The 24,950-nt window shown below is 47.0% G+C and overlaps 2 protein-coding genes across 2 annotated transcripts in view; one reads left to right on the top strand and one right to left on the bottom strand.

The window, feature by feature from the left end:
* LOC143989573 (uncharacterized) overlaps window positions 1-24,950 on the bottom strand; it is a 214,455-nt gene that overhangs the window by 125,593 nt on the left and 63,912 nt on the right. The gene's annotated exons all lie outside the window — the stretch shown is intronic.
* Window positions 1-24,950, top strand: part of LOC143989916 (uncharacterized) — a 225,893-nt gene that overhangs the window by 108,322 nt on the left and 92,621 nt on the right. The window contains exon 9 of the mRNA XM_077490189.1: window positions 23,303-24,048. Within this exon, the coding sequence (XP_077346315.1) occupies window positions 23,303-24,048 (746 nt within the window). The remainder of the gene's footprint in view (window positions 1-23,302; window positions 24,049-24,950) is intronic.

Here is a 24,950-nt window from a genome sequence, read left to right on the forward strand (position 1 = left end):
CTGGCCATTAAGGCGGCTCTGGAGGAGTGGCGTTACCTATTGGAAGGTGCTGCACATCCCATCCTGGTTTACACCGACCACAAAAACCTGGAATATTTGAGAACTGCCAAAAGACTTAGACCACGGCAAGCCAGATGGGCTCTTTTTTTTTCCCGGTTTCAATTTCATATCACCTATAGACCTGGTTCTAAGAATGTCAAGCCGGACGCCCTGTCACGTATGTTTTCTATCCCTGAAGAGACTCGGCCTCCTGATACTATTCTCCCTTCTGGGAACTTCTTGCTCCTCCAAGGGGACCTTATCTCCCGGATCAGACAGGCTTCTGTTGGAATGCCCCCGAGCCCCGAGGTCAGCTGTAGTGAGGGGTTGTTCTGGCATAAAGGCAAGATTGTAGTCCCTGAAGCCTTGAAGTTAAACGTGTTGGAACTCTGCCACGATCATAAGATGGCCGGACACTTTGGTACCCGGAAGACTGCCGAACTGATTCAGCGCACCTTTTGGTGGCCTCAACTTCTTAAGGACTGCAAGGACTATGTGGACTCGTGCAGCACTTGCTCCCGAAATAAAAACAGCCGGACGCGGGCTTGGGGCCTACTGAAACCTTTACCTGTCCCTGAGAGACCGTGGAAAATGATTTCGATGGACTTTATCGTGGAACTCCCCCTTTCCGAGGGGTTCTCTACTATCTTTGTTGTCGTAGATAGGCTGTCCAAGATGGCCCACTTCCTCCCGATGAGGGGCACTCCCTCGGCTATGGAGACGGCCAAGATCTTTGTCAAAGAAGTTGTAAGGCTGCATGGGATCCCGGCAAGTATTGTTTCTGACCGAGGCGCCCAATTCACCTCGAGGTTTTGGAAAGCGCTCTGCGGGTCTCTTGAAATTGAACTGGCCTTTTCCTCCGCTTATCACCCCCAGACAAACGGACAAACGGAGAGAACCAATCAGTCCCTGGAGCAGTACATCCGCTGTTTTTCTTCCTTCTCGCAGGATGACTGGGTCTCGCTACTACCCATGGCGGAGTTTGCTTATAACAACTCCTTGCACTCCGCCATCAACCAGACACCGTTCTTTGCCAATTACGGCTTCCACCCAGCCTTCTTGCCCAGCTCAGTCCCAGAATGCCTTGTTCCAGCAGTTTCCGAGACATTGGACTTCTTTTCTAAAAACAACCAACTCCTAAAGGAAACCATGGCCCGGTCCCAGGAATGCTACAAACGGGCGTTTGACAAAAGGAGACGGGGAGAACTCGTTCTGGCTCCCGGCAGCCAAGTATGGTTATCTACAGTCAACCTTAAGATGGCCTGTCCTTCCAGGAAGTTAGGCCCTAAATTCATGGGCCCCTTTTCTGTAAAAAGGAAGATAAACGAAGTGGCATATGAACTTAACCTGCCTGACTCTTTTAGAGTGCACCCGGTCTTTCACGTGACCCTACTGAAGCCCGTTACCCCAAATCCCTTTGCTGACCGCACCACCGACCCACCCGAACCTGTTATAGTGAACAATGAAGAGGAGTTTGAGGTTGAAGCAATCCTTGATTGCAGGAAGAGGGGTAATGTAACCCAGTACCTCATCAAGTGGAAGGGTTATGGACCTGAGGACAACTCCTGGGAACCCGAGGACAATCTACATGCTCAGGAACTTTTGCGGGCCTTCAAGAACCGTCAGGTTTCCAGATCGGCTCACCTGGGCAGCCGGAGTCTGCCCTTAGGGAGGGGGCACTGTCAGGGTCGTTACCTGGATGGTCGCGGTGCTGCCCGTGTTGGTGCGCGCCGATGTCCTGCGGTGCGTGCTGGGGTGCGTGTTCCTGTGCGTGCGGTGTTGCGCGCTCCTGTGGGCGCTGGTGCGCGTCGGTGTGTGCCCTCGCGTGCCCCTGCTGGCGCTGGTGCGCGTCAGCGCGCTGTGGTGGGCACTTCGGGTACCGCTGGTGTGTCTGCCGGCGTTCGGGGGCGCGCAACCGCGGGTGCGCGCGCGCCCGTGCGCGGTGCTTGGCGCCAAACGGCCTATTTAGGTCTGCCACTGACATCTCCCAGGTGCTGCCTGATCAACAGCTTCTCGGTTCCTGTCCCGTTGTTCGTATCCTGTGTTCCTGTTTGCTTACCTCCTGACGACCCGGCTTTCCCTTGACACCGCTGACCTCTGCCTGCATCTGACCTCGGCCTGTTTGACCTCTCTTTTGCCTGCTCCTTCTGTGCCTCTGCTGCCCGCCTGTTGCCGTACCCTGCCTGCACCCGGACTTGCCTGCTCTGCTCCTGTTCTGTACCCAGTTGCCTGTGTCCTATCTACACACCTGCTGCCAGAAGCTTCCTGCAAGTTCCTGCTCCTGGAGCCATATCACAGGCTCTCTTACCACTCCGCACTCTCAGCCACCTGTCTGCTCTATCAGGGGTTGTAAGTCGGACACGTACGGGAGACCACCCTCTGCCCAAGCGGACTCATCAGTTCGGTAAGTGCCAGCCTGACAGGCATTTACCACGTGATCGCGCCGTGATCACTTGTAAACAAACCAGTGCTTGTCTGTTTCGGATTCTCCCCTCTCTTCACGCTGATCGGTATAGCGTGTGAAGAGAGGGGAAGAGCCGGATGCAGCAGATCTGTGCTCAGCCATGGATCATCCATCCATGCTCCATCCGTGCTTCATTCATAGCTCATGCATACTCCATGCGTACTCCATCCATGTCTTATCCATACTCCATCCATGTCTCATCCATACTCCATCCATGTCTCATCCATGCTCCATCCATGTCTCATCCATACTCCATCCATGTCTCATCCATTCTCCATGCATGCTCCATCCATGTCTCATCCATGCTCCATCCATGTCTCATCCATGCTCCATCCATGTCTCATCCATGCATGCTCCATCCATGTTCCATCCATGCTCCATCCATGTTCCATCCATGCTCCATCCATGCCCCATCCATGTTTCATCCATGCTCCATCCATGTCTCATCCATGCTCCATCCATGTCTCATCCATGCTCCATCCATGTCTCATCCATGCTCCATCCATGTCTCATCCATGCTCCATCCATTCTCCATGCATGCTCCATCCATGTCTCATCCATCCAGCCATGCTCCGGATTTTTTCGCATTTTTTAATTTACTAATTCCAAAAATTAGGAATCCGAAAATCCAGAAATTTGAAAATCTGAAATAAAATAAAGAAAATCAGTAAAATTTGTGTTAAAAGTGAGTGTAAGAGAGTAAATACAAATGTAGTGTAAATGTCGTAGAAACTCTACATACTCACAGGGGCGTTTCTTAATGAATAGCAAAGTCTTTGTGTAATATGTGAATCAGTATCCCTTCTCCAAAAGGGTGTGTATAGTGGAGATATGTATTTCTTCATCAAAGGCATTTCAAACGTACTTTCAGGAGTAGAAATAGAAGAATCCTTCGTCCGTTCAATAGTTGGTTTATTGTTCAGAAAGAGATAAGCTAAGACAAGATTGACATCTGGTAACATATGGCATGGTGATGGCTTCTAAGGTGGTACTTCTGGTGTTACATTTTCAGAGTATAGCGTCCTTCTCTTCCCACCGATCTCCTTTTTCTCACATAATCTTACTTTCATCTTATACTTTTCATGATGCTATGTCAGCATATCCTAATAACTCCCACATTTGCATATATACCCAATATGGTTCAGTCTATAGATAAGTAGCATAACTCCACCCATTGTACTGACATAGTAACGCAAAAATAGAAATACCTACTCAACAAAACCACTCCTATCTATACGATCTGCTGTTGTGTGACCTTCAGAAACCATCACTTACCACCGAACATATAACTTACATATATTTTCAGAAACCCTTATTACTTAAAATATTAATTAACTCAACAACTTCTAACAATTTGTAAATAATAACTAACTATTAAATTCTAGGTATTGAAATTTTGCATTCAAATTTGGCTGTTTGTTAACGTAACAAATACAAATTTATCTGAAGTTACGGAATTGTCAGAAAATAACGAATGCTGCATCTAAACAAATGGAATGGAACAAATTTAATAAGAAATAATAAAAAGCTTTTATCGCAAGGGCGTCCTGCGATTTGCCATGATTCGGGATCGCGGGCAGAATCACTGAAATTAGAAATCTACAACTCATGATACAATAGTGTGATGGTCAGTGGGAAGAATGATCCCTACACTTGTGGTCATTGGGTATAATTACCTCCTTACAGATAGATAAAAAGATCAATGTTGTCGGTGGGAACTTATCCGAGAGGCAGAATTTGCCCAATGCTGAAGGAACCCCTAGCAACCTTTGGAGGAACCCTAGGATTCCACGGAACCCTGGTTGAGAATCACTGGATCGGGGGCTGCAGTGTAGTGTTATGTTCTTGCTCCACCCCTGAAGAGAAGCTCGTCCTGTGACAACCCCGATGGAGCCGGTGTTGTGTTGAATGCTGTCCCCCGTCAGATAGTGTCCGCCCTGTACTGCGCTTGTGCAGTACGGAGGACAAGGAGACGCCGAAGGTCTCCGAAGATGAACGGCGCCTGCGCACTGAGTCCAGGTTCAAGCCCCACCATCCAAGTGGACATAGAGTTAGAATAAAAAATTGCCGAGCGAAGCAAGGCCGCGCCCGAAGCATGGCGAGAGAAGCGAGCCCGCAAGGGGCCCTGTTACTAAGTGCTACCATATCTCCACTTGGGTGGTGGGGCTTGAACCTGGACGCCGTTCATCTTCGGAGACTTTCGGAGTCTCCTTGTCCTCCGTACTGCACAAGCGCCGTACGGGGCGGACACTATTCGATGGGGGGGCTGATTTTGGCAGAACACCGGCCAGACTGGGAGGAACTTGAGCCCGGACCGGGAGAGAGCATCCCTCTCCCTTCTGTAATAGGACATGGATATCACCGTACATAGGAGGCCAATATGGATGTGGGCGCATCCTTAGCTTGGCAGACCGGAGCAGCAACAGAGGATGCAGCATAGAGCGTGTGAAATCCCGACTATTTTGTAATTCTTATTACTGGCAACCCGGCACCCCTCCCGCACTCCGCCCAGGGCTCCACCCCCCCCCCCCCACCCCTTGAACCGGCCCTGCCTGCAGCTTTATCTAGCCAGTGACGTTCATCCGGGGCCATACACACACCTATGTGAAGAGTCCGCCACCAAATAGTAAGGTTTACTTCTTACCAGCTTCAGGTGATCCCCCATTACATGGGATCGGACAGCGCGTTTGGCTTAAACCCAGCCTGGGTCTTTCTCCCAATGAAAACGTACACCTGTCCACAGGGCGCCACTCACTCAACCACAAGGATGGATGGAGGGTTTTAAAAATAAACAAAAAGATCCATACACCCAGCCTGAGGAAGGTTTAGACTTGTTCTGATCTCTGTATAGAAAGAGGAAGTTGGAAGCTCCGAGCAATGAGTTGTGTAAGAAGACTCCGATAGAGGAAGTAGAAGAAATCCCCCTCCCCCGCCTCCTCTTCCTGCATTAGGAAATCATTGTACGCAAAGTTCAGAGTAACTTCTTATTCACACACATTTGATCTTCATACAGTAGAAGAAGTTGGACACTCCCAGTGCCGTGGTTCCAGGTTTCATCACCGTTCTAGAACTATTTTCAGGTCTCTCAGTTGTCGGGAAGTACAAACAGTCTGACTGGAGGATGTATGGGCAGATCTAACAAGGTGAGACCCCACCCAACCATTCTTCTGACTTCTACTCTAAACAAAGTCTATATCCATATAATGTATACATGGATGATGTATACTGTATATAGAGAGGAGAGTCTGTATCACTCGATATATCCCTGTGTATAACATCCCCCCACTGATATCATAGATCAGAAGTCTCTATATTGTGCAGTCTCAGATAATGTATACATGGATGATGTATACTGTATATAGAGAGGAGAGTCTGTATCATTCTATATATCCCTGTGTATAACATCCCCCTACTGATATCATAAACCAGAAGTCTCTATATTGTGCAATCTCCATATAGATAATGTATACATGGATGATGTATACTGTATATAGAGAGGAGGAGAGTCTGTATCATTCTATATTTCCCTGTGTATAACATCCCCCCACTGACACCATAGACCAGAAGTCTGTATATTGTGAAGTCTCCATATAGATAATGTATACATGGATGATGTATACTGTATATAGAGAGGAGGAGAGTCTATCATTCTATATATCCCTGTGTATAACATCCCCCCGCTGATACCATAGACCAGAAGTCTGTATATTGTGTAGTCTCCATATAGATAATGTATAAATGGATGATGTATACTGTATACAGATGGGCCGAACACTCCCCCAGTTCAATTCGCACTAGAACTCCCGAACAGAGGAAAAGTTCTGAGCCGAATGATGAACCCTATTAAACCCTATGGTAGCCAAACTTGAAAAATCAAAAGCGCCCATTTTGAAGACTTATTTGGCAATAAATGGTCATAAAAAGTGTATGAGGGTCTGGGTACTGCCCTGAGGGACATGTGGAGGGGAGGGGGTGTTCGCTTGTCCTCCCTTTCCTGAACTGCCAGGCTGTGTGCTTGGATAAGAGTCCAGCGGGGAAGCCCATTGACAGCTGAAGACTCATCGGTTGTTAAGGATGCCACGGCCAGCATGGTGTGATGCCCCCATAACAATCCATTGGGTCTGGTATGGATTATGAGCAGAACCCGCATACCAAAATTTGTAAAAAATATGGCGTGGGGTCCCCCCTAAATCCATACCAGACCCTTATCCGAGCATGCATCCTGGCAGGCCAGGAAAGGAGGGGGAAGAGTGAGTGCCCCCCCTCCTGAACCAAACCAGGCCACATACCCTCACTCTGCCTCTTCCCCACAACCCTGGGCTGTGGTTGCAGGGACCTGAGGGCAGGTGGCTTATCGGAATCTAGAATCCCCCTTTAACATGTGGAGGGGAGGGGGTGTTCGCTTGTCCTCCCTTTCCTGAACTGCCAGGCTGTGTGCTTGGATAAGAGTCCAGCGGGGAAGCCCATTGACAGCTGAAGACTCATCGGTTGTTAAGGATGCCACGGCCAGCATGGTGTGATGCCCCCATAACAATCCATTGGGTCTGGTATGGATTATGAGCAGAACCCGCATACCAAAATTTGTAAAAAATATGGCGTGGGGTCCCCCCTAAATCCATACCAGACCCTTATCCGAGCATGCATCCTGGCAGGCCAGGAAAGGAGGGGGAAGAGTGAGTGCCCCCCCTCCTGAACCAAACCAGGCCACATACCCTCACTCTGCCTCTTCCCCACAACCCTGGGCTGTGGTTGCAGGGACCTGAGGGCAGGTGGCTTATCGGAATCTAGAATCCCCCTTTAACAAGGGGTCCCCCAGATGCTGCCCCTCTATGCCAATGAGTATGGGGTACATTGTACCACGACTCATTCACTAAAAGAAGAAGTGTCAAAAATAAATAAAAACAAACACACAGTTTTTGACAATTTCCTTTATTAAAAAAAAAATGTAGTTTAAAGGGGGGGGGGGGGCTTTCAGATTCCACTATGCCTCCTGCCCACAGACCCCCACAACCACTGCCAATGGTTGTGGGGAAGAGGCCCTTGTCCCCATCCACATGGGCACAAGATGCTTTGGGGTGGGGGGAGGGCATGTGGGCACATGTGATCTGGTATGGTTTGGGAGGGCACTCCCTTGTCCCCCCTCCTTTCTTAGCCTACCAGGCTGCATGATACAATGCCTTTTTTAAATTTTGGCGTGGGGTTCCCCTCAAAAATTATACCAGACCTTAGGACTGGTATTAGTTTTGGAGGGGGCCCACCCCATTTATTTTTTAAAAATTTGGCTTGGGGTTCCCCTTAAAATCCATACCAGACCCAAGTCTAGCAGAGATTGGGGGGACTCCAATGCCATTAAAAAAAATCTATTGCCAGCAATGGGTTTTTTGCAGCTGCGAAAATCATTACAAAAATGTCAGTTTTACAAATGTCAGCTTTGCTGCAGCAGGTTCTTTACATGCTATAGATGTGCCACTTTACAGGTAGACTAAGGGGACCCCCCAGGAATTATATTTAACATTTTTTTATTGTTCCTGTTCACTTTAGGTATTATTAAAATCACTGCTCCTTTAAAACAATATTTAAAAAAATAATTCTGCATTGATATATGTCCCCCAGGGCTGTACCTGGACCCCCATACCCTTTTTATCACCAATAACTGACATATAAGTGTTCAAAATGGGGACTTTTGATTTTTCATGTTCGGGTCCCATAGAGTTTGCGGTTTTGGGTCCCAATGTTTTCCCTGTACGGGAGTGCTAGTGCAAACCGAACTGAGGGATGTTCTGCCCATCACTATTGGCAGGTGGGAGAAAGGAGTCCTATACACGATGACAGGCACTCTCTATTCGGTGCAGCAGTTCATGTAGCCCCAGGAAAGGGAAACACAACTTGGGGGGGGGGACCAAACAGCCTCAGCTGTCACCTGTGCTTCCTGTTCCAGCATGACCACTAGGGGGAGCAGGAGAGACAGCTGAGTGTGGGTCACTGCAGCAGGGCGGCTGTAGTCTGTGCTGTGTACAGTGTATTCGTGTTCCTCTCCTACAATCCCTGTTCCCCCCTCCCCAGCCTGGTGCCCTTATGGTAGCACCTGCTCTGCAAGTTGGTGAAAGTGGAAAGGGCAGTGGTCTGACCCATACTTTTTTGGGCCATCTGAGGATTCTCCAGCCGTCTGAACTATGGATCTCAGATCTCGCTTCTGAATCTCTGCATTCCCGGGGGGGGGGTCAAAGGCACCAAAAATGTAAAGGGAGTTGTGGATTTTCTCAGCAAATCCTGGAATCAGGATGGAGATGATCTTCCATCAGAGAAGACATTATTGTCCACAGAAGATAAGATGTGAAGGAATGAGATCCATCTCCATCCTCTAGGCTTTACACAGAACATTTTTATATGGTACAGTACATCCAGATAAGGAATTAGACTGGAATTATGATTGGTCAATTCATCTCCACATTCTGCCACAAATTATCCAATCACATGACAAGTATATTACCCCTTCTCTCCCGGAAGGTTTTACCGCCTTCATGCCCAGGGCATTCTTTGCTATTCAGCACTGCACTACTTTCACTGGTAATTGCGTGGTCATGTGACACTGTACCCAAATTACATTTATATCATTTTTTTATTTTTTTACACAAATAGAGCTTTTTTTTGGTGGTATTCGATCACCTCCAAAACAAATTCTTTATAAATTAGGCCAAAATGTATTCTGCTACATGTCTTTGGTAAAAAAAAAAAACCCAATGAGTGTATATTGACTGGTTAGCATGAAAGTTATACGTCTAAAAATGATGGTACATATACTGGCATTTTTATTTATCTTTTATATTAGTAATGGCGGTGATCAGTGACTTATAGTGGGACTGTGAAAGTGGGGTGGGAAATCTGACACTAACTGACCTAGGTATAAGTGATAATACACTGTCACTGTACTAATTACACCGGCTGAGAACTGACACTGACATCACCAGTGACACCAATACAGGAATCAGTGATAATAAGTGGTGGCTGGTGCTCCAAATTTTTTAGGGGGTCGCAAACAAACCTGAAAAATACTGACCCCCCCCCATACATTGCAGCCTCACTGTGCCCATCAAATGCAGCCGTTGTGCCCATCAAATGCAGCCACTGTGTCCATCATACGCAGCCATTGTGTCCATCATACGCAGCCACTTTTGCCCCATCAAATGCAGCCCCCTGTGCCCAGTATATGCAGCCACTTGTGCCCGTCAAATGCAGCCACTTGTGCCCGTCAAATGCAGCCACTTGTGCCCATCAAATGCAGCCACCCATGGCCATCAAATGCAGCCACTTGTGCCCCATCAAATGCAGCCACTTGTCCCCCATCAAATGCAGCCACCCGTGCCCATCTAATGCAACCACTTGTCACTTCAAATGCAGCCACTTGTGCCCATCTAATGTAGCCACTTGTGCCTATCTAATGCAGCCAATTGTCACTTCACTAACCCCCCCCCCCCACGCATGGCTGGTCCGGTGGCACGTACCACTCCTCTTCTCCTTGGTGGCTCTCCTCCTCGGCGGCTCTCCTCCTCGGCGGCTCTCCTCCTCGGCGGCTCTTCTCCTCGGCTGCTCTTCTCCTCGGCGGCTCTTCTCCTCGGCGGCTCTTCTCCTCGGCGGCTCTTCTCCTCGGCTGCTCTTCTCCTCGGCTGCTCTTCTCCTCGGCTGCTCTTCTCCTTGGCTGCTCTTCTCCTCGGTGGCTCTTCTCCTCGGCAGTTCTTCTCCTCAGCAGCTCTCTTCCTCGGCGGCTCTCGTCTCTTCCTCTGTGGTTTTCCTTGGCGGAAGCAGCAGCTGCGGCTCCTGTGTCTGCTCATCTCCTCTTCCGCCAAAGCGTTAGGCATTCAATAGGATTGCCTAATGCTTTGGCCAATTGGGAGACAGGTCTATCCCCGCCATAGTATTTCATGTGTCCGTCATCCTAAAAGTTGCCGGGCACATGAATAGGGAGGGCGGCAGAAGTGTTGGGGGGGGGGGGGCGTGCTCCCACAATGCACAGGGGCAATGAAAGGGTTAACTGTGTGCCTAACAATGTGTAATGTATGTATTGTGTGTGGCTTTTACTAATAGATGTGGCTGATTTTTCCAATTACTGCTCGGTGTACAGAGCTCTATGCTGTTATTAAACACAGAGCTCTGTGCTGTGATTCACAGGTTCCGGTCATAAATCATTGTTCGGGACCCGCTGACTGACTTGTGCTGTACCGAATAACAGTACAGATCGGGCAGCGGGCGCAAGCCCCCTACCTGGAGATGTGGATCACATACATGTGATTTACAAATCACATGTATGTGATTTAGAGCAGATTGGCCGGTTCATCATTGTATTTGTGTATGGGGCGTTCCGCAAGTGGTTAGTTCTTCATGGCTCTAATTGTCCCAAATATTAATTCCTAAAGCTGGCGCCTGGCAAGGTTCCAACAGGACTGTCCAGTCCACTTTAACCAGTAAAGATTGTAAAGCCATCCAGACAGGTCCCTAGCCATATATCTGTTGAACTCCAGACTAGGATTTATATATATTGGACGTATAGTGGAAGACTCTTCTATCACTCAAACATGGAATATGAGAAATCTCACTTATCTCCGTAAGAGTCTTATCTTACCCCATATGCACTTACGGTAGCTGTCTTATGTTTCACTGTTATGCAGTTATGATTATCTATTGCTTCACATTATTGGCTGTTACAAATCTGCTGATCAGAGACTAAGCAGTGCATTCTCCGCTATCCATCTACAGAGAAACCCGCATATGACCTCATCAATGAGGATGGAGGAGGACCGGAGTCACATGACCGAGAGGATACTAAACCTCACCCTGGAGATCATCTACCTGCTGACCGGAGAGGTGAGGAGGATTCTGGGAGGTCACATGACATCACACTTATCTCTATTAATAAAACACAGACCTGACCGGAGAGGTGAGGAGGATTCTGGGAGGTCACATGACATCACTCTTATCTCTATTAATAAAACACAGACCTGACTGGAGAGGTGAGGAGGATTCTGGGAGGTCACATGACATCACTCTTATCTCTATTAATAAAACACAGACCTGACCGGAGAGGTGAGGAGGATTCTGGGAGGTCACATGACATCACTCTTATCTCTATTAATAAAACACAGACCTGACCGGAGAGGTGAGGAGGATTCTGGGATTCTAACATGATATTCCTATTGGTTCCTCAATACAGAGATTTCCTTTTGTGAAGTCAGGTGATCATATGACCATCACAGTGCCTCCATGTGACTCCCTAAAACCTGAGAGACACAACATGCAGAACATTCTAGAAGTCACCAAGAAGATGATGGAGCTGCTGACAGGAGAGGTGAGCGGTGCCGGGAATTCTGGGACATTATCCAGTAACAGACAAGGGATGTGTCTGGATGGTGACTGTATCATTGTGTGTGTCAGGTTCCTATAAGGTGTCAGGATGTCACTGTCTATTTCTCCATGGAGGAGTGGGAGTATTTAGAAGGACACAAGGATCTCTACAAGGACGTCATGATGGACAATCAGCAGAATTTGAGTTTCGTGAGGAATGTAAAGAAGGAATTTCCCTGGAATGAGATGATATTGAACCTCACCCTGGAGATCCTCAGCCTGCTGACTGGAGAGGTGAGTGTAATGAAGGGGTTAAATCTGACTCCGCTGCACACTGGGATGTTTTCAGTAACTTTTAGTCTTCTGATGTTCTGCTCATCAATAACACGTACTATGAATACATGAAGTGTACGTACTCTATGATATTTGGTTATAGCACAAGATGGCGGCATTGGTTATAGAAGAGAACAATCTCAGGTTTAGTCCAATCAGAGAGACCTGTGATTATCAGCATGCCACGCCCACTGACCACTAAATCCATGGGTAGCATTTCCTGGTGGGTCAGTGAGCTATACTAGTAAAACATTAGTGACTCTATTATATGACTTCTAGAAGGATCTATACATATGACCACATTGTATTCATATCATTGGATGGAGATGTCTGTCCGTTGCTGAATCGGGAACATTGTGGCCAATCCCTGGAGAATAAATATAGAGCTGACCTTAGAGATGAGGGATTATGAGAGAGCGGAGCCATCTTAAAGAGGATCTCCAGGCTCCTTCAGAAAACAATAAAAGTCAGCAGGTACAAATACTGTAGCTGCTGACCTATAATATTAGGACACTTACACTCACCAATCCAGCAGTGTCATCACCCAAGTCGATTTTTCAATCAGCTCTTGGGTGCTGCCATCTCTGCTAAGGGAAACCGGCAGTGAAGCCTTTGCACAGCCAGTTCCCTACTGCGCATATGTGAAGCGCACTGTGCTTTGTGAATGGCTCAGCAGCGAGGGAGGGAGGAGGGGGGCCAAACTTCTGAGTTCATTTGTCAAAACTAGATACCCGCACCTCTCTGAAAGGTGCCAAATGTGGCGGGGGGGGGGGATGAGGCAAACAAGTGCTTCTTCCCCTTTTGGGTGGAGCTCCTCTTTAATGCATGGGCACTGCCCAGGGGTCCCTTGAGAATATTGCAATACATCATACCAATATTCCGGGACAGTCAGTCAAGCTTTTTACTAATCTGCCAGGATTGCCGTGTCCCCAGCAGTGTCCCAGAATCTGGTGTGTGCAGGTACAGCAGCAGCCTTGCCACCGGGTAAAATCTACAATCAGAATGACATCTCCCCCCCCCCCCCACTACTTTCCAGGAGTTAAGGAAGGACCCCCCAAGGTGGAGCATCTTACTACTGCTGCTGTTTCTGTGGGCGGGATTTGTACAGCACTGATCCTCGCCAGACCTCCTCTTCTATTTATCTCATGTGATCAAAGCAGTACACATCCCGACCACACGAGCAATAGTAAGATGCTCCACCTCGGGGTTCTTCCTTAACCCCTACAAAGTGCCGAAGTTGTGGGAGGAAGGCACAGGGGTGTATAGGGGAGAGATATTATTCCAATTATAGGTGTAGCCCAGTGACAGGTTGTCAGAACAGGTAAGATCTGTGACAGCAGCTTCCCTGTGCTGCTCAGCTACATTGCTGCACCCTATACTGTGCCCTCCCACCACCACCTGTACTGTGCACTCTTGCCTCCCTCCATATTGTGCTCTCTTGCCCCCTGTAATGTGCCCTACTGACCCCCTGTACTGTGCCCACCCTCACTTTTACTGCACACTCCTGCCCCCCAGAGTTGTGCCCTCCCACCCCGACCTATACTGTGCACCCCTGCCCCCCATATTTTACCCTCCTGCCCTCTGTACTGTGCCTTCTTGTACTGTGCCCTCCTCCTCCCCCTGTACTGTGACCTACTGCCCCCTATGCTGTGCCCTTCTGACCCTCTTGTATTATGCTCTCCTGCCCTACGTACTGTGCCCTCCTGAATTATTCTCTCCTGCCCGCTGTACTGTACCCTTATATACACCATGTACTGTGTTCTCCTGTACCCCCCCTCTATACTGTGCGCAAATTTTTCCCCTGTAATGTGCCCTCTTGCCCCACATGTACTGTGCGCTCCTACAGTATCCCCCCGTACTATACCCTCCTGCATCCCCAATACTGTACCCTCCTGCACCCTCTGAACTGTAACTTCCTGCCCCCTATACTGCGCCATCCTATACCCCCCTGTACTGTGCCTTCCTATACCCCCTCTGTACTGTGCCCTCCTATCCCCCTGTACTGTACCCTTCTACTCCCCTGTGCCCTGTGTTGATTAGTCTTTGATTTATGGCATGTATTCTCATTGTTTAAAATCTATTATATTAAAAGTACTAATAAATATCTGTTTAATTCTATCAACTATTTATACTTCCATTTTTGAGTGTAGGTGCATAAATTGGGGCAGGCTAATAGGGGCCCCAGTACATTACTTTACCCCGAAGCCCATGATGCTGTTAATACCTCCCTGTGGGAGATTGATGTTTATCTTTGTATAACACAGAACTGTACAGTAATAATGAAGACAACTACAGAAAATGACACAAGGAGATCTCATAATATGACCACAAGATCCTCGAGAATCCAGAATCCCATCACCATCCCCCCACCACCATCCCTGATCCCTACAAGACACAACACACAGAAGATTCTAGAAGTCACCAAGAAGATGATGGAGCTGCTGACAGAAGAGGTGAGCAGTGCTGGGAATTCTGGGACATTATCCAGTAACAGACAAGGGATGTGTCTGGATGGTGACTGTATCATTGTGTGTGTCAGGTTCCTATAAGGTGTCAGGATGTCACTGTCCATTTCTCCATGGAGGAGTGGGAGTATTTGGACGGACACAAGGATCTCTACAAGGAAGTCATGATGGACAATCAGCCGCCCCTCACATCACCGGGTAAGAGGAGACTTTATTGTAAAGGAGAGAGCAGTACGGAGGCTCCACCTAGATCCTCCATCATCTGATAAACACATAGAAACAATGTGTTTAGTCTCAGGAAATGGGAGGCAGCAATGTGGGACCTCTGCAACTTACTGACCCTTACACTGTATCACTTATTTTGCACATTAAATACTCCTGACCCCTGCACTATATATTTTATTTTGTACATTACATATTCCTGTCCCCTGCACTATATACTCTATGTTGTACATTAATGAATTCTGATACTATATAGTCCAATCTGTTGTGTCTTATACAATATGTTGTACATTACATAGTCCTGACTCTCTCCCCTCTACCTACTGCTATAGATAAACATAATAGGTATTCTCTTTTGTTACACCCATTTTCTACCAGCTGGACATTTTATATCTGATGATGTGATTGGAGCACAGACTTTTACATGTTGATAATAATGTGATAACATCCTCAAACTTTGGAACCTTAAACAGAAAGTGATAATGAGGGAGGAGTCAATACCCTAATTGTGACGGATCCTATCCCACACTCCGCTTGAGTGCTTCCGTCAGTATATCCCGCTTCCTCCAGTCTGACCATCAGAGAGATAGATTATTATAGCTGCATTGAATACAAGTCTAGCCGAAAATAGCTTGTAGAATCTTGAATGATTTATTGGACAGAATACAGCCTTTCTATACACTTTTAACACAAGGGGCTAGATAATGAGGTAGGGCTGCTCATGGATATTCCCCCCTCCCCTATAGCAACAACTTAAAAGACAATTACATAATTAACATGTTAATTAACACAGCACTTAAGGCAGCCTAGGTGACCAGACAGTCCGTCTCCGGAGGTCAATGTGATCAGTTCTTTCAATGACCATAAATTGTTCAGAATTAACAACAAAGAATAGTCTTTGGGCAAATCCAAGAAAACCTTCTCATAATAGCAGAGTTGATGACATCAGCATCTTCTATGAGCCTCAACGTTATGAATCAGTCACTATTTGTAATATGGCAAATTACAAGGTTCCCAGAGTGTGTGTCTTGGGGGGATATGAACCTGAATCCAAAGTAACACCACCTCCAGGGTCCCAAGGCATACAGCTCACAAAGAGCACCATTCCCCCAAATGCCAGGGCCTGTGATCGGTGGGCAAGAGGCTGGCATTCAGTCCCCTCCAAAAGCCTCTGTCCTGGTTAGGTCTGTCACACCAATGATGGTGGTCTTCAGGATCAGTCCAGTCTTCATCTCGTTTGTTCTCTCCCCATCCTCACTCTCTGACCTCTGGTGGGGCTCAGCCCCGCTGTTATTCATGACTAAATCATGGACTAAATAAGGAAGTGCAGGACTTCTTGTGTTGGGAAGATGGCAATGAGTGATAGAGGGGGTGGGGACGCTCGTCCTATAATCCCCTCATCACTGTCACTCCTATAAAAGACAGTTCTCATTGTTTCCTCACTCTCTGACTAAGGTCCATGAATAAAGAAATTAACTGGTAGGTGATTCAGAGATGTATGACTGAAACCACTCATAATTATAATCAATTATGAAAATATTTGTCAACTATTTTCATAATTTATTAGTTGGTCAGTTGATTACTTGGCCTGCATACAGAATGCATTATTTCCAAAACGACTTTCAGGACAGCCACCCGAGAGATCACGGCTCCTCCTCCCAAAAGGAAATCCCTCCTCCATCAGAGCTTTAAAGGAAAGCATCCACGCAGCCTCCTCAGTTTTTTGTGTTTCCTCTAACTAGAGGGACACCTCCGATGGGAGCCATGATCTCTCAGGCTGGTCCTGAGAAGGAGTTGGTTCTCACCTCTCTGGTTTTTGCTTGGAGCTGGTCCTCTCATCTGCCTTCTAGATGGACTGTGCTATGGGCTCTTTCTCCCCCTTCAGTGCTCGGGGAGAACCAGTACGTCCGTTTGTCCAGTACCCCTGTTTTTTTCTGCAGAGCAGGCGGCTGCGGTGTTTGGAATTCCTGCGTGCAGCGCACGCTGCATTGCGGAACTAGGTGGCCACCATTGTTCTGGTGGCCAGGAGAGCCTTTGGCCACGTCCTTCGGGGAAAGGGGCGGTACTTCTGGGTGGCGTGCGGCAGCATTTCCGGCCGCTGGAACACAGGGGGAGAGAGGAGGGCCACCTGGCGCCTTATTTCCAGTTCCGGGTCCACGCAGCAGTGATTTTGAATCCCGGGACCTGCGGTGAAATAGCTACTATGCTTCTGCTGAGCTGAAGATGGAGGGCGATACAGACAAGGGGGCAAGCCAAGGTGCCAGCAAGGTTAAGGTAAGGAGCTGTGCCTCTTGATTATCCGGATCCTTTGCTCCAGTAGGGGGAGGGAAGTGATCACCCTCCCCCCCCTGTTTTCCCTGCACCCCCCTTTTTCCGGGGCTTTTGGTTACCTGTAAGGCTCTTGGTGTTACCTCTGAGGCTGAAGGTGTTGGGGTGGTGTTGGCTTGCTGGGCACTGGGAATTGTGTGTTTTTTTTTTTTGTTTTTTTTTTCTAGATGCACCTGGGTGTCACATGCATTAATTTGCAGAGTTTTATAAATAGCGTGGTTTGTTTTTTCTTGTCTCTTTTCTGTGTGTCCAAGCCAAAAGTGCTGCCCAACCAGTTAAGAGGAGGTGCCCTGTTTGCAAGGAAAAACTAAGTGAAACATGTGTCAAAACGTTCTGTGCGTCTGATATTTCAAGTCTGGTTAGGGAAGAATCTCCATCCATTTGTGGCGATTTGCTTTTGACCATTAAGGATGAACTCAAGGCTACATTCCAGGCGTTCAGATCTAATTTGACAGAAGATCCGGGAACATCAGGGAAGCCTAGAACCCCGCAGCCATCCCTGGAGCTTCAGGGCAGTTCTCAGTTGATGATGGGGGGTGGGATATCCCAAGACACCTCTCAGGAGTCTGTCTCTTTGGCATTAGACGAATCTGATTCGGAGGAAGAGGAAAATGATTCGGAGGCCACCTCTACATATAAGTTATCCTTAGAAGAAGTGGGAAGACTTCTTAAGGTGATCTATATGACCTTAGGAATAGAGGAAGAAAAGAAAGAACTCTCTCTGCATGATCGTATGTATACAGGGCTAGGGGATTCCAGAAGTCGCACCTTCCCGGTCCATTCTGTGATTTCAGATATGATCAAGAATGAATGGTTAGAACCTGAAAAGAAGCCATTTTTTCCAGGGCACACAAGAGGAGGTTGCCTTTTGAAGACAATCCAGAATTTATTTGGAACAAGGTCCCAAAATTAGATTCTGCCTTTTCGCAAGTCTCAAAGTCGACGGACTTGGCATTCGAGGATATGGGCACATTGAAAGAGCCTATGGACAAAAAGATGGACCTCCTTCTAAAGAGAGCCTGGCAGTCGATAATGATTAATTTAAAGCCGGCCATTGCAAAGACCTGTGTGGCAAGGAATCTAGATCATTGGGTTAACCAATTAAAAGCGCACATTATGGCTGATACCCCAAAGCAGGAGATATTAGACTCCTTTTCTACCTTATCTGCTGTGATTGCTTATATTGCAGATGCCTCAGCCGAGTCGGTCCGCATGACAGCCAGATCAGCCGCCCTGACTAATTCAGTGAGAAGGGCCTTGTGGCTGAAAACATGGCCAGGGGATGCGGCGTCTAAAAATAGGCTATGTAGTATTCCCTTTGCAGGGGATCTTTTGTTCAACTCAGAGTTAGTCTATTCTTGACCAGACGGCGGACAAAAAGATATTGTTTCCGGTGAAGAAGAAGCCGGTGCAAACGCGTAGACGTGTTTTCGGACCCCAAAAGGGCAACCGGAAGATAGGTCGCAGAACAGAAGGAAGCTCTGGGCTGCACAGAAGTCCAAAGGTAGGAGTACTCCTCAATCCTCCTGCGACCACCACCAAACCACAATGACTCACCCCTCAAGGTGGGAGGGAGACTCCAGGAGTTCCTCCCGCAGTGGGGAGCCATTACTCATAACCAGTTTATTTTGAGAATGATCTCCCAGGGTTACTTGATAGAGTTCACAAGGGATCTGGTCAAGGCTTTTGCCATGAAGTCCCTCATTCAGGAACTGATAAATCAGAAGGTCATGGTGCCGGTCCCAACAGGAGAACTAGGCCAGGGGTTTTACTCACATGTGTTCCTGGTCCGGGAGCCTTCATGGAAGTTCCGTCTCATTTTAAATCTCAAGGCACTGAACAAATCTGTACAGTACAAGAGGTTTCGGATGGACTCCATCTTTTCCATAAGGAACTTCCTGAATCAGGGGTGCTATATGGCATCCATAGATTTGCAGGACACCTATCTCCACGTTCTGATTTCCGCCAGGTCACAGAGATATCTGAGATTGGCACTAAGGGAGGGGAGCAAGGTAGTACATCTACAGTCCAGGGCACTCCCGTTCTGCCTGTCTTCATCCCCAAGGGTGTTCACCAAGATTATGGCCCTCCTATGCCTAGAGAGAATCTCAGTGATTCCTTACCTGGACTACCTGCTGTTTTTTGCCCAGTCTAGGGATGGTCTGCAAAAAAACCTGGACAGAGCCTGCACCCACCTAAAAGAGGTAGGTTGAATTATAAATCTCCAAAAATCTAATTTGGTCTAAAAATCTAATCTCCCTGCTCAGGAGTGATCTTCCTGGGGTTTCGTATCAGCTCTCTGGATCAGAAGATCTTCCTGCCAGAGGATAAGCAGGAGAAGTTGATACAATTAGTGTCTTAACTACAATCCAATCAGACCCTGTCCATCAGGAAGATTATGTCAGTGTTAGGAACCTTGACTTCTTCCATACCGGCGGTCCAGTGGGCGAAGCACCATCTCAGACCTCTGCAAACTTTTCTATTGAAGGTTTGGGACCACCAGCAGAGTTCGTTGTATTCTCTGGTAAGGATGCCCACCACAGTAAAGAGAAGTCTATGGTGGTGGAGGAACCGGAAAGAGGGTCTGTTGTGATCCTTCCCAATCCACGTTCGGCTGGCGACCACTGCCAGCTCCTGGGGTTGGGGGGCTCACATGGGCAGTCATTGGATTCAGGGCTCCTGGTCCGCAGAGGAGGCAAGGAGTTACTCATATTGGAGGTAAATGAAGGCAGTGGAAATGGCAATTTTTGCCTTTGCAGATTTTGTCCAGGGACAACATGTTCAGGTCCTGTCGGAAAACGCCACCGCTGTGGCTTACATAAACAGACAAGGGGGAACCAGAAGCTGGGCTCTACAGGACCTGGCAAGAGGTATTCTGGCTTGGGCAGAGCGGCATAATCTATCCTTGTCCACGGTCCAACTAAAGGGAACTCTAAACAAAATAGCAGATTTCCTCAGCAGGAACCAGATCTTAGAGGCAGAGTGGCAATTGAATACGGAGGTCTTCAGGTTGATCATAAAAAGATGGGGACAGCCAAGAGTAGATCTCTTTGCGACCCAGGGAAATGTCCAGGTCCCTCTCTTTCTTTCCTTGAACAGGCACAAGCAGTCACTGGGAGTAGATGCCTTTGCACACAGGTGGAGGTTTCGCCTATGTTATACCTTCCCCCATTTCAGTTGATAACTGGGGTCATAAGCAAAATCAGGAAAGAGGATGCAACGATAATTCTGATCACTCCATTCTGGCCCAAAAGGCCGTTGTTCTCGTCCCTGCTACGGATGCAGCTAAAACCATACTGGCATCATCCATTAAGGCAGGATCTCCTTCTGCAGGGCCCTCTGGTTCATCAAGATCTAGCAAAGCTAAGACTCCCAGCCTGGTTTCTTAGGAGCAGCTCCTGAAGAGAAAAGGTTTCTCAGATAAGTTGGTGGCTACACTGATTTCCAGTAGGAAAAGGGTCACAAGAGCAATATACTTTAAGTACTGGAAAGTCTTTAACTCCTGGTGCGCAACTTCTGCAAGATCGCCAAAACAAATTGCTTCAGTGTTGGAGTTTCTGCAAGAAGGGGCGGACAATGACCTAGCGATCAGCACCCTCAAGGTTCAAGTGGCTGTGCTAGTTTTTTTTTTTTGGAAAGGCCTATTGCTTCAGACCCTTTAGTGACCAGATTTTTTAAAGCACTCTCTCGGTCTAGACCAGTCGTGACTAGAAATTGCCCAGTGTGGGACTTGACTATTGTTCTACAGGCCCTGACCAGAGATCCCTTTGAACCTATTAATTTGGCCTCCCTGAAGTTGATTACGTTAAAAACTGTTTTTTTAGTGGCCATTACATCAGCTTGCAGAGTCGGTGAGTTGTAGGTCTTGTCAATCAGGGAGACGTTTTTTTTCAGTTTTTCCAGACAGGATTGTTCTAAAAACAGATCCTAATTTTTTTCCCAAAGTGGCATCAGTTCAGAACCAATCTCAGGTGATAATTCTTCCCACATTCTGCTCTAATCAATCGGGTAAGAAGGAAGAAGAATTCCATACTTTGGATGTTAGGTTACTTGGAAGCCACAAAGGACTTTAGAAGTGCGGATGCATTATTTATTTTATTTTCAGGCACTAAAAAGGGAAAGCAAGCTTCCAGAGTAACCATAGCAAGATGGTTAAGGATGGCTATTGCAGAAGCCTATTCCTTTGCAGGCCAGAAGAGTCCAGTAAGTATCCGGGCTCATTCCACAATGGCTACAGCGGTGAGTTGGGCAGAGAAAGCTGGCGCAACCCCCGAGCAGATATATAAGGCAGCTACCTGGACAAGCCTGACAACATTTAACCGCCATTACAGATTAGATCTCATGACAGCTGGGGATCAAGCTTTTGGAAGGAAAGTCTTACAGGCTGTTGTCCTGCCCTGAATGTACTAAGTCTCTGTAATCCTCTCGGGTGGCTGTCCTGAAAGTCATTTTGGAAAAATTCAAATTACACTTACCGGTAACTTGTTTTCCAATAGACTTTCAGGACAGCAGTAACCCACCCTGTTTATGCTGTTGCTGTAATACTATGATATAAATGTTACTTATGTGTTGCAGCTAGGGTTGGAGAGTCTCTACAAACAACTGAGGAGGCTGCGTGGAGGCTTTCCTTTAAATCTCTGATGGAGGAGGTGTTTCCTTTTTGGAGGAGGAGCCATGATCTCTCGGTTGGCTGTCCTGAAAGTCTATTGGAAAACAAGTTACCGGTAAGTCTAAATTGAATTTTTTTTACACATCAGAAAATAGAGCTCAGTACACCATCCATGCATGTCAGTAAATGCCTGAGAACTTGAATGTGTGAGGAGCAGTGTCTCATGGGACATGTAGTCCTGGGCAAGAGAAGGAAGCAAGTGATTCTAAATGCAGACATTTTTGTACCTTTGTCTAGGGGAACTCTATACTCTATACTATACTTTGTGGCTTCCTATAGGGGAACTCTATACTATACTTTGTACCGTCCTATAGGGGAACTCTATACTATACTTTGAGGCTTCCTATGGGGACACGCCCCAGAGATCCTAGATCAATTTTTGGATGAGAATATTCACACAAATATTTGTATGAAAATTATTTGTACATTCGATAAATGGACAAGTGTAGTTTGAAAATTCCACTTGCTTTTAACATACAATTTTAAAATGAATGTAACTTCTGAGCAAAAACCACATACACTATTTGAAAATTTGTTCGATGGAGAAAATTTTTCTGTTCTGTTCCTTCTAATTTTCTAAAATGAACGTCGATTTGACCCCGCTAATGGTTAGAAAATTGGATCTGTCTGTTATTCTCAGAATGGATTAAAATATCCAACTATATATCTGGGTATTTATATTTACTGCTTCATATAGATATTCAAGAATATTAACTAAATTATACATCAACCTTTTTTGAGGTTTTTATCCAATTGGTCGATTAAACAAAATAATAATCGGCCGACTAATCAATTCTGAAAATAATCATTAGTTGCCGCCCCACAGAGGACCCATTTACTAGTTACCCCTTAGTGACTGCTTGGAGAATATATCTCCCCTTGGTGCTGCTGCTATTCATGACTAAATCATGGACTAAATTAGGAAGTGCAGGACTTCTTGTGTTGGGAAGATAGCAATGAGTGATAGAGGGGGAGGGGACACTCGTCCTATAATCCCCTCATCACTGTCACTCCTATAATAGACAGTTCTCGTTGTTTCCTCACTCTCTGACTAAGGTCCATGAATAAAGAAATGATCTGGTAGGAGATCAGAGGACCCATTTACTAGTTACCTTGAGGGGGAATTGTAAGATCCTCAGAGACAAAGCTGCCTGATGGGGCGGAGTCCTGGTTTAGGGGAACAAATCAGCTCATGTCTAGTAATAATCTTTGTATTTCTATTTTAGTAGATGGACGGGAGATGAGGAAAACCTCAGAGGATTGTCTCACTTTGTTTCCAGACTGTAAAGTAGAAGATGAGGACATCACACAGTATAGTAAAGGAGAAAACCCGGCTACCTCAAATGTCCATCCGGCACCACACAGTGTAGATGGACCATCGTATTCCTCTTATCCTGAGGAACCTCAGACTGTGAGGGATGATGCCATCCTTCCAACAGATAAGAGGTTTTCCTGTACTGAGTGCGGGAAGTGTTTCCCTTCTAAATCCAATCTTAATGTGCATAAAAGAACTCACACAGGTGAGAAGCCATATTCCTGTCCTGAGTGCGGGAAAGGTTTTTCAGATAAATCCAATCTATACAGACATCAGAGATTTCACACAGGGGAGAAGCCCTATTCCTGTTCTGAGTGTGGGAAATGTTTTTCAGTGAAGTCCGATCTTTTCATACATGAGAGATCTCACACGGGGGAGAAGCCATATTCCTGTGCTGAGTGCGGGAAATGTTTTTCACAGAAGTCCCATCTTTGCAAACATCAGAAATCTCACACAGGGGAGAAGCCGTATTCCTGTCCTGAGTGCGGGAAATGTTTTTCAGTGAAGTCCAGTCTTTACACACATCAGAGATCTCACACAGGGGAGAAGCCGTATTCCTGTCCCGAGTGTGGGAAATGTTTTTCACAGAAGTCCCATCTTTGGAAACATCAGAAATCTCACACAGGGGAGAAGCCGTATTCCTGTCCTGAGTGTGGGAAATGTTTTACAGTGAAATCCAGTCTTTACACACATCATAGATCTCACACCGGGAAGAAGCCATATTCCTGTCAAGAGTGTGGAAAATGTTTTTCAATGAAGTCCAATCTTTACACACATCAGAGATCTCACACAGGGGAGAAGCTGTATTCCTGTCCCGAGTGTGGGAAATGTTTTTCAGTGAAGTCCAATCTTTACATTCATCAGAGATCTCACACAGGTGAGAAGCCATATACCTGTCCTGAGTGCGGGAAACGTTTTTCAGGGAAGTCCAATCTTAACACACATCAAAGATGTCACACGGGGCAGAAGCCATATTCCTGTCCAGAGTGCGGGAAATGTTTTTCACGGAAGTCCCATCTTTACATTCATCAGAGATCTCACACAGGGGAGAAGCCATATTCCTGCCCTGAGTGTGGGAAAAGTTTTTCAGTGAAGTCCAATCTTTACACACATCAGAGATCTCACACAGGGGAGAAGCCGTATTCCTGTCCTGAGTGAGGGAATTGTTCCTCACTGAAGTCCTGTCTTACTGTACATGAGAGATCCCACACAACCCTTGAGGTGTATTATTAGTGCCTTGAGTGCGGGAAATGTCTTCTATATGAATGTTGCTGGACATTACCGCTCTCATGTGGGGAAGAAGCACACCCTGATATATACACCATGGCTCCAGGGGTGTGGACATTTTTCAATAAAACGACTTGTTCCAAGGGACTAAATCGGGGTGCCAATCTCCTTGTCCCTTATAACAAACTCCTCGTCCCTCATCTACCAGAGAGCTCAGCAGCTGTGTGGGAGTTCATTGAAAACTAAAAGCCGACATCGGCAAAGGACAGAACTCTGTGAATGAATGGCACGGCCGCGCTCTTTTCATAAAGTGACAGCCGGTACGAGGGACTTCGCCCCGCACTGCTGTCACACAGAGGACTCGGATCGCTGAGCCATTGAGCCGCTGCAGGAACATGTAACATGTTCCCGAAGGTGAACGTTTCATTTAACCCTTTCAGTGCCAGAGCCAGTTTTCAGGGTTTTTTTGCCCACGTGTTTAACCACTTCAGTACTGGACACTTTCACCCCCTTCCTGCCCAGGACAATCTTTATCTTTTAGCGCTCTGACAC

Source organism: Lithobates pipiens, unplaced genomic scaffold (genome assembly GCF_037356315.1).
Source record: "Lithobates pipiens isolate NorthernLeopardFrog02 unplaced genomic scaffold, aLitPip1_a1.2 Scaffold_18, whole genome shotgun sequence".
Taxonomy (NCBI): Eukaryota; Metazoa; Chordata; class Amphibia; order Anura; family Ranidae; genus Lithobates; species Lithobates pipiens.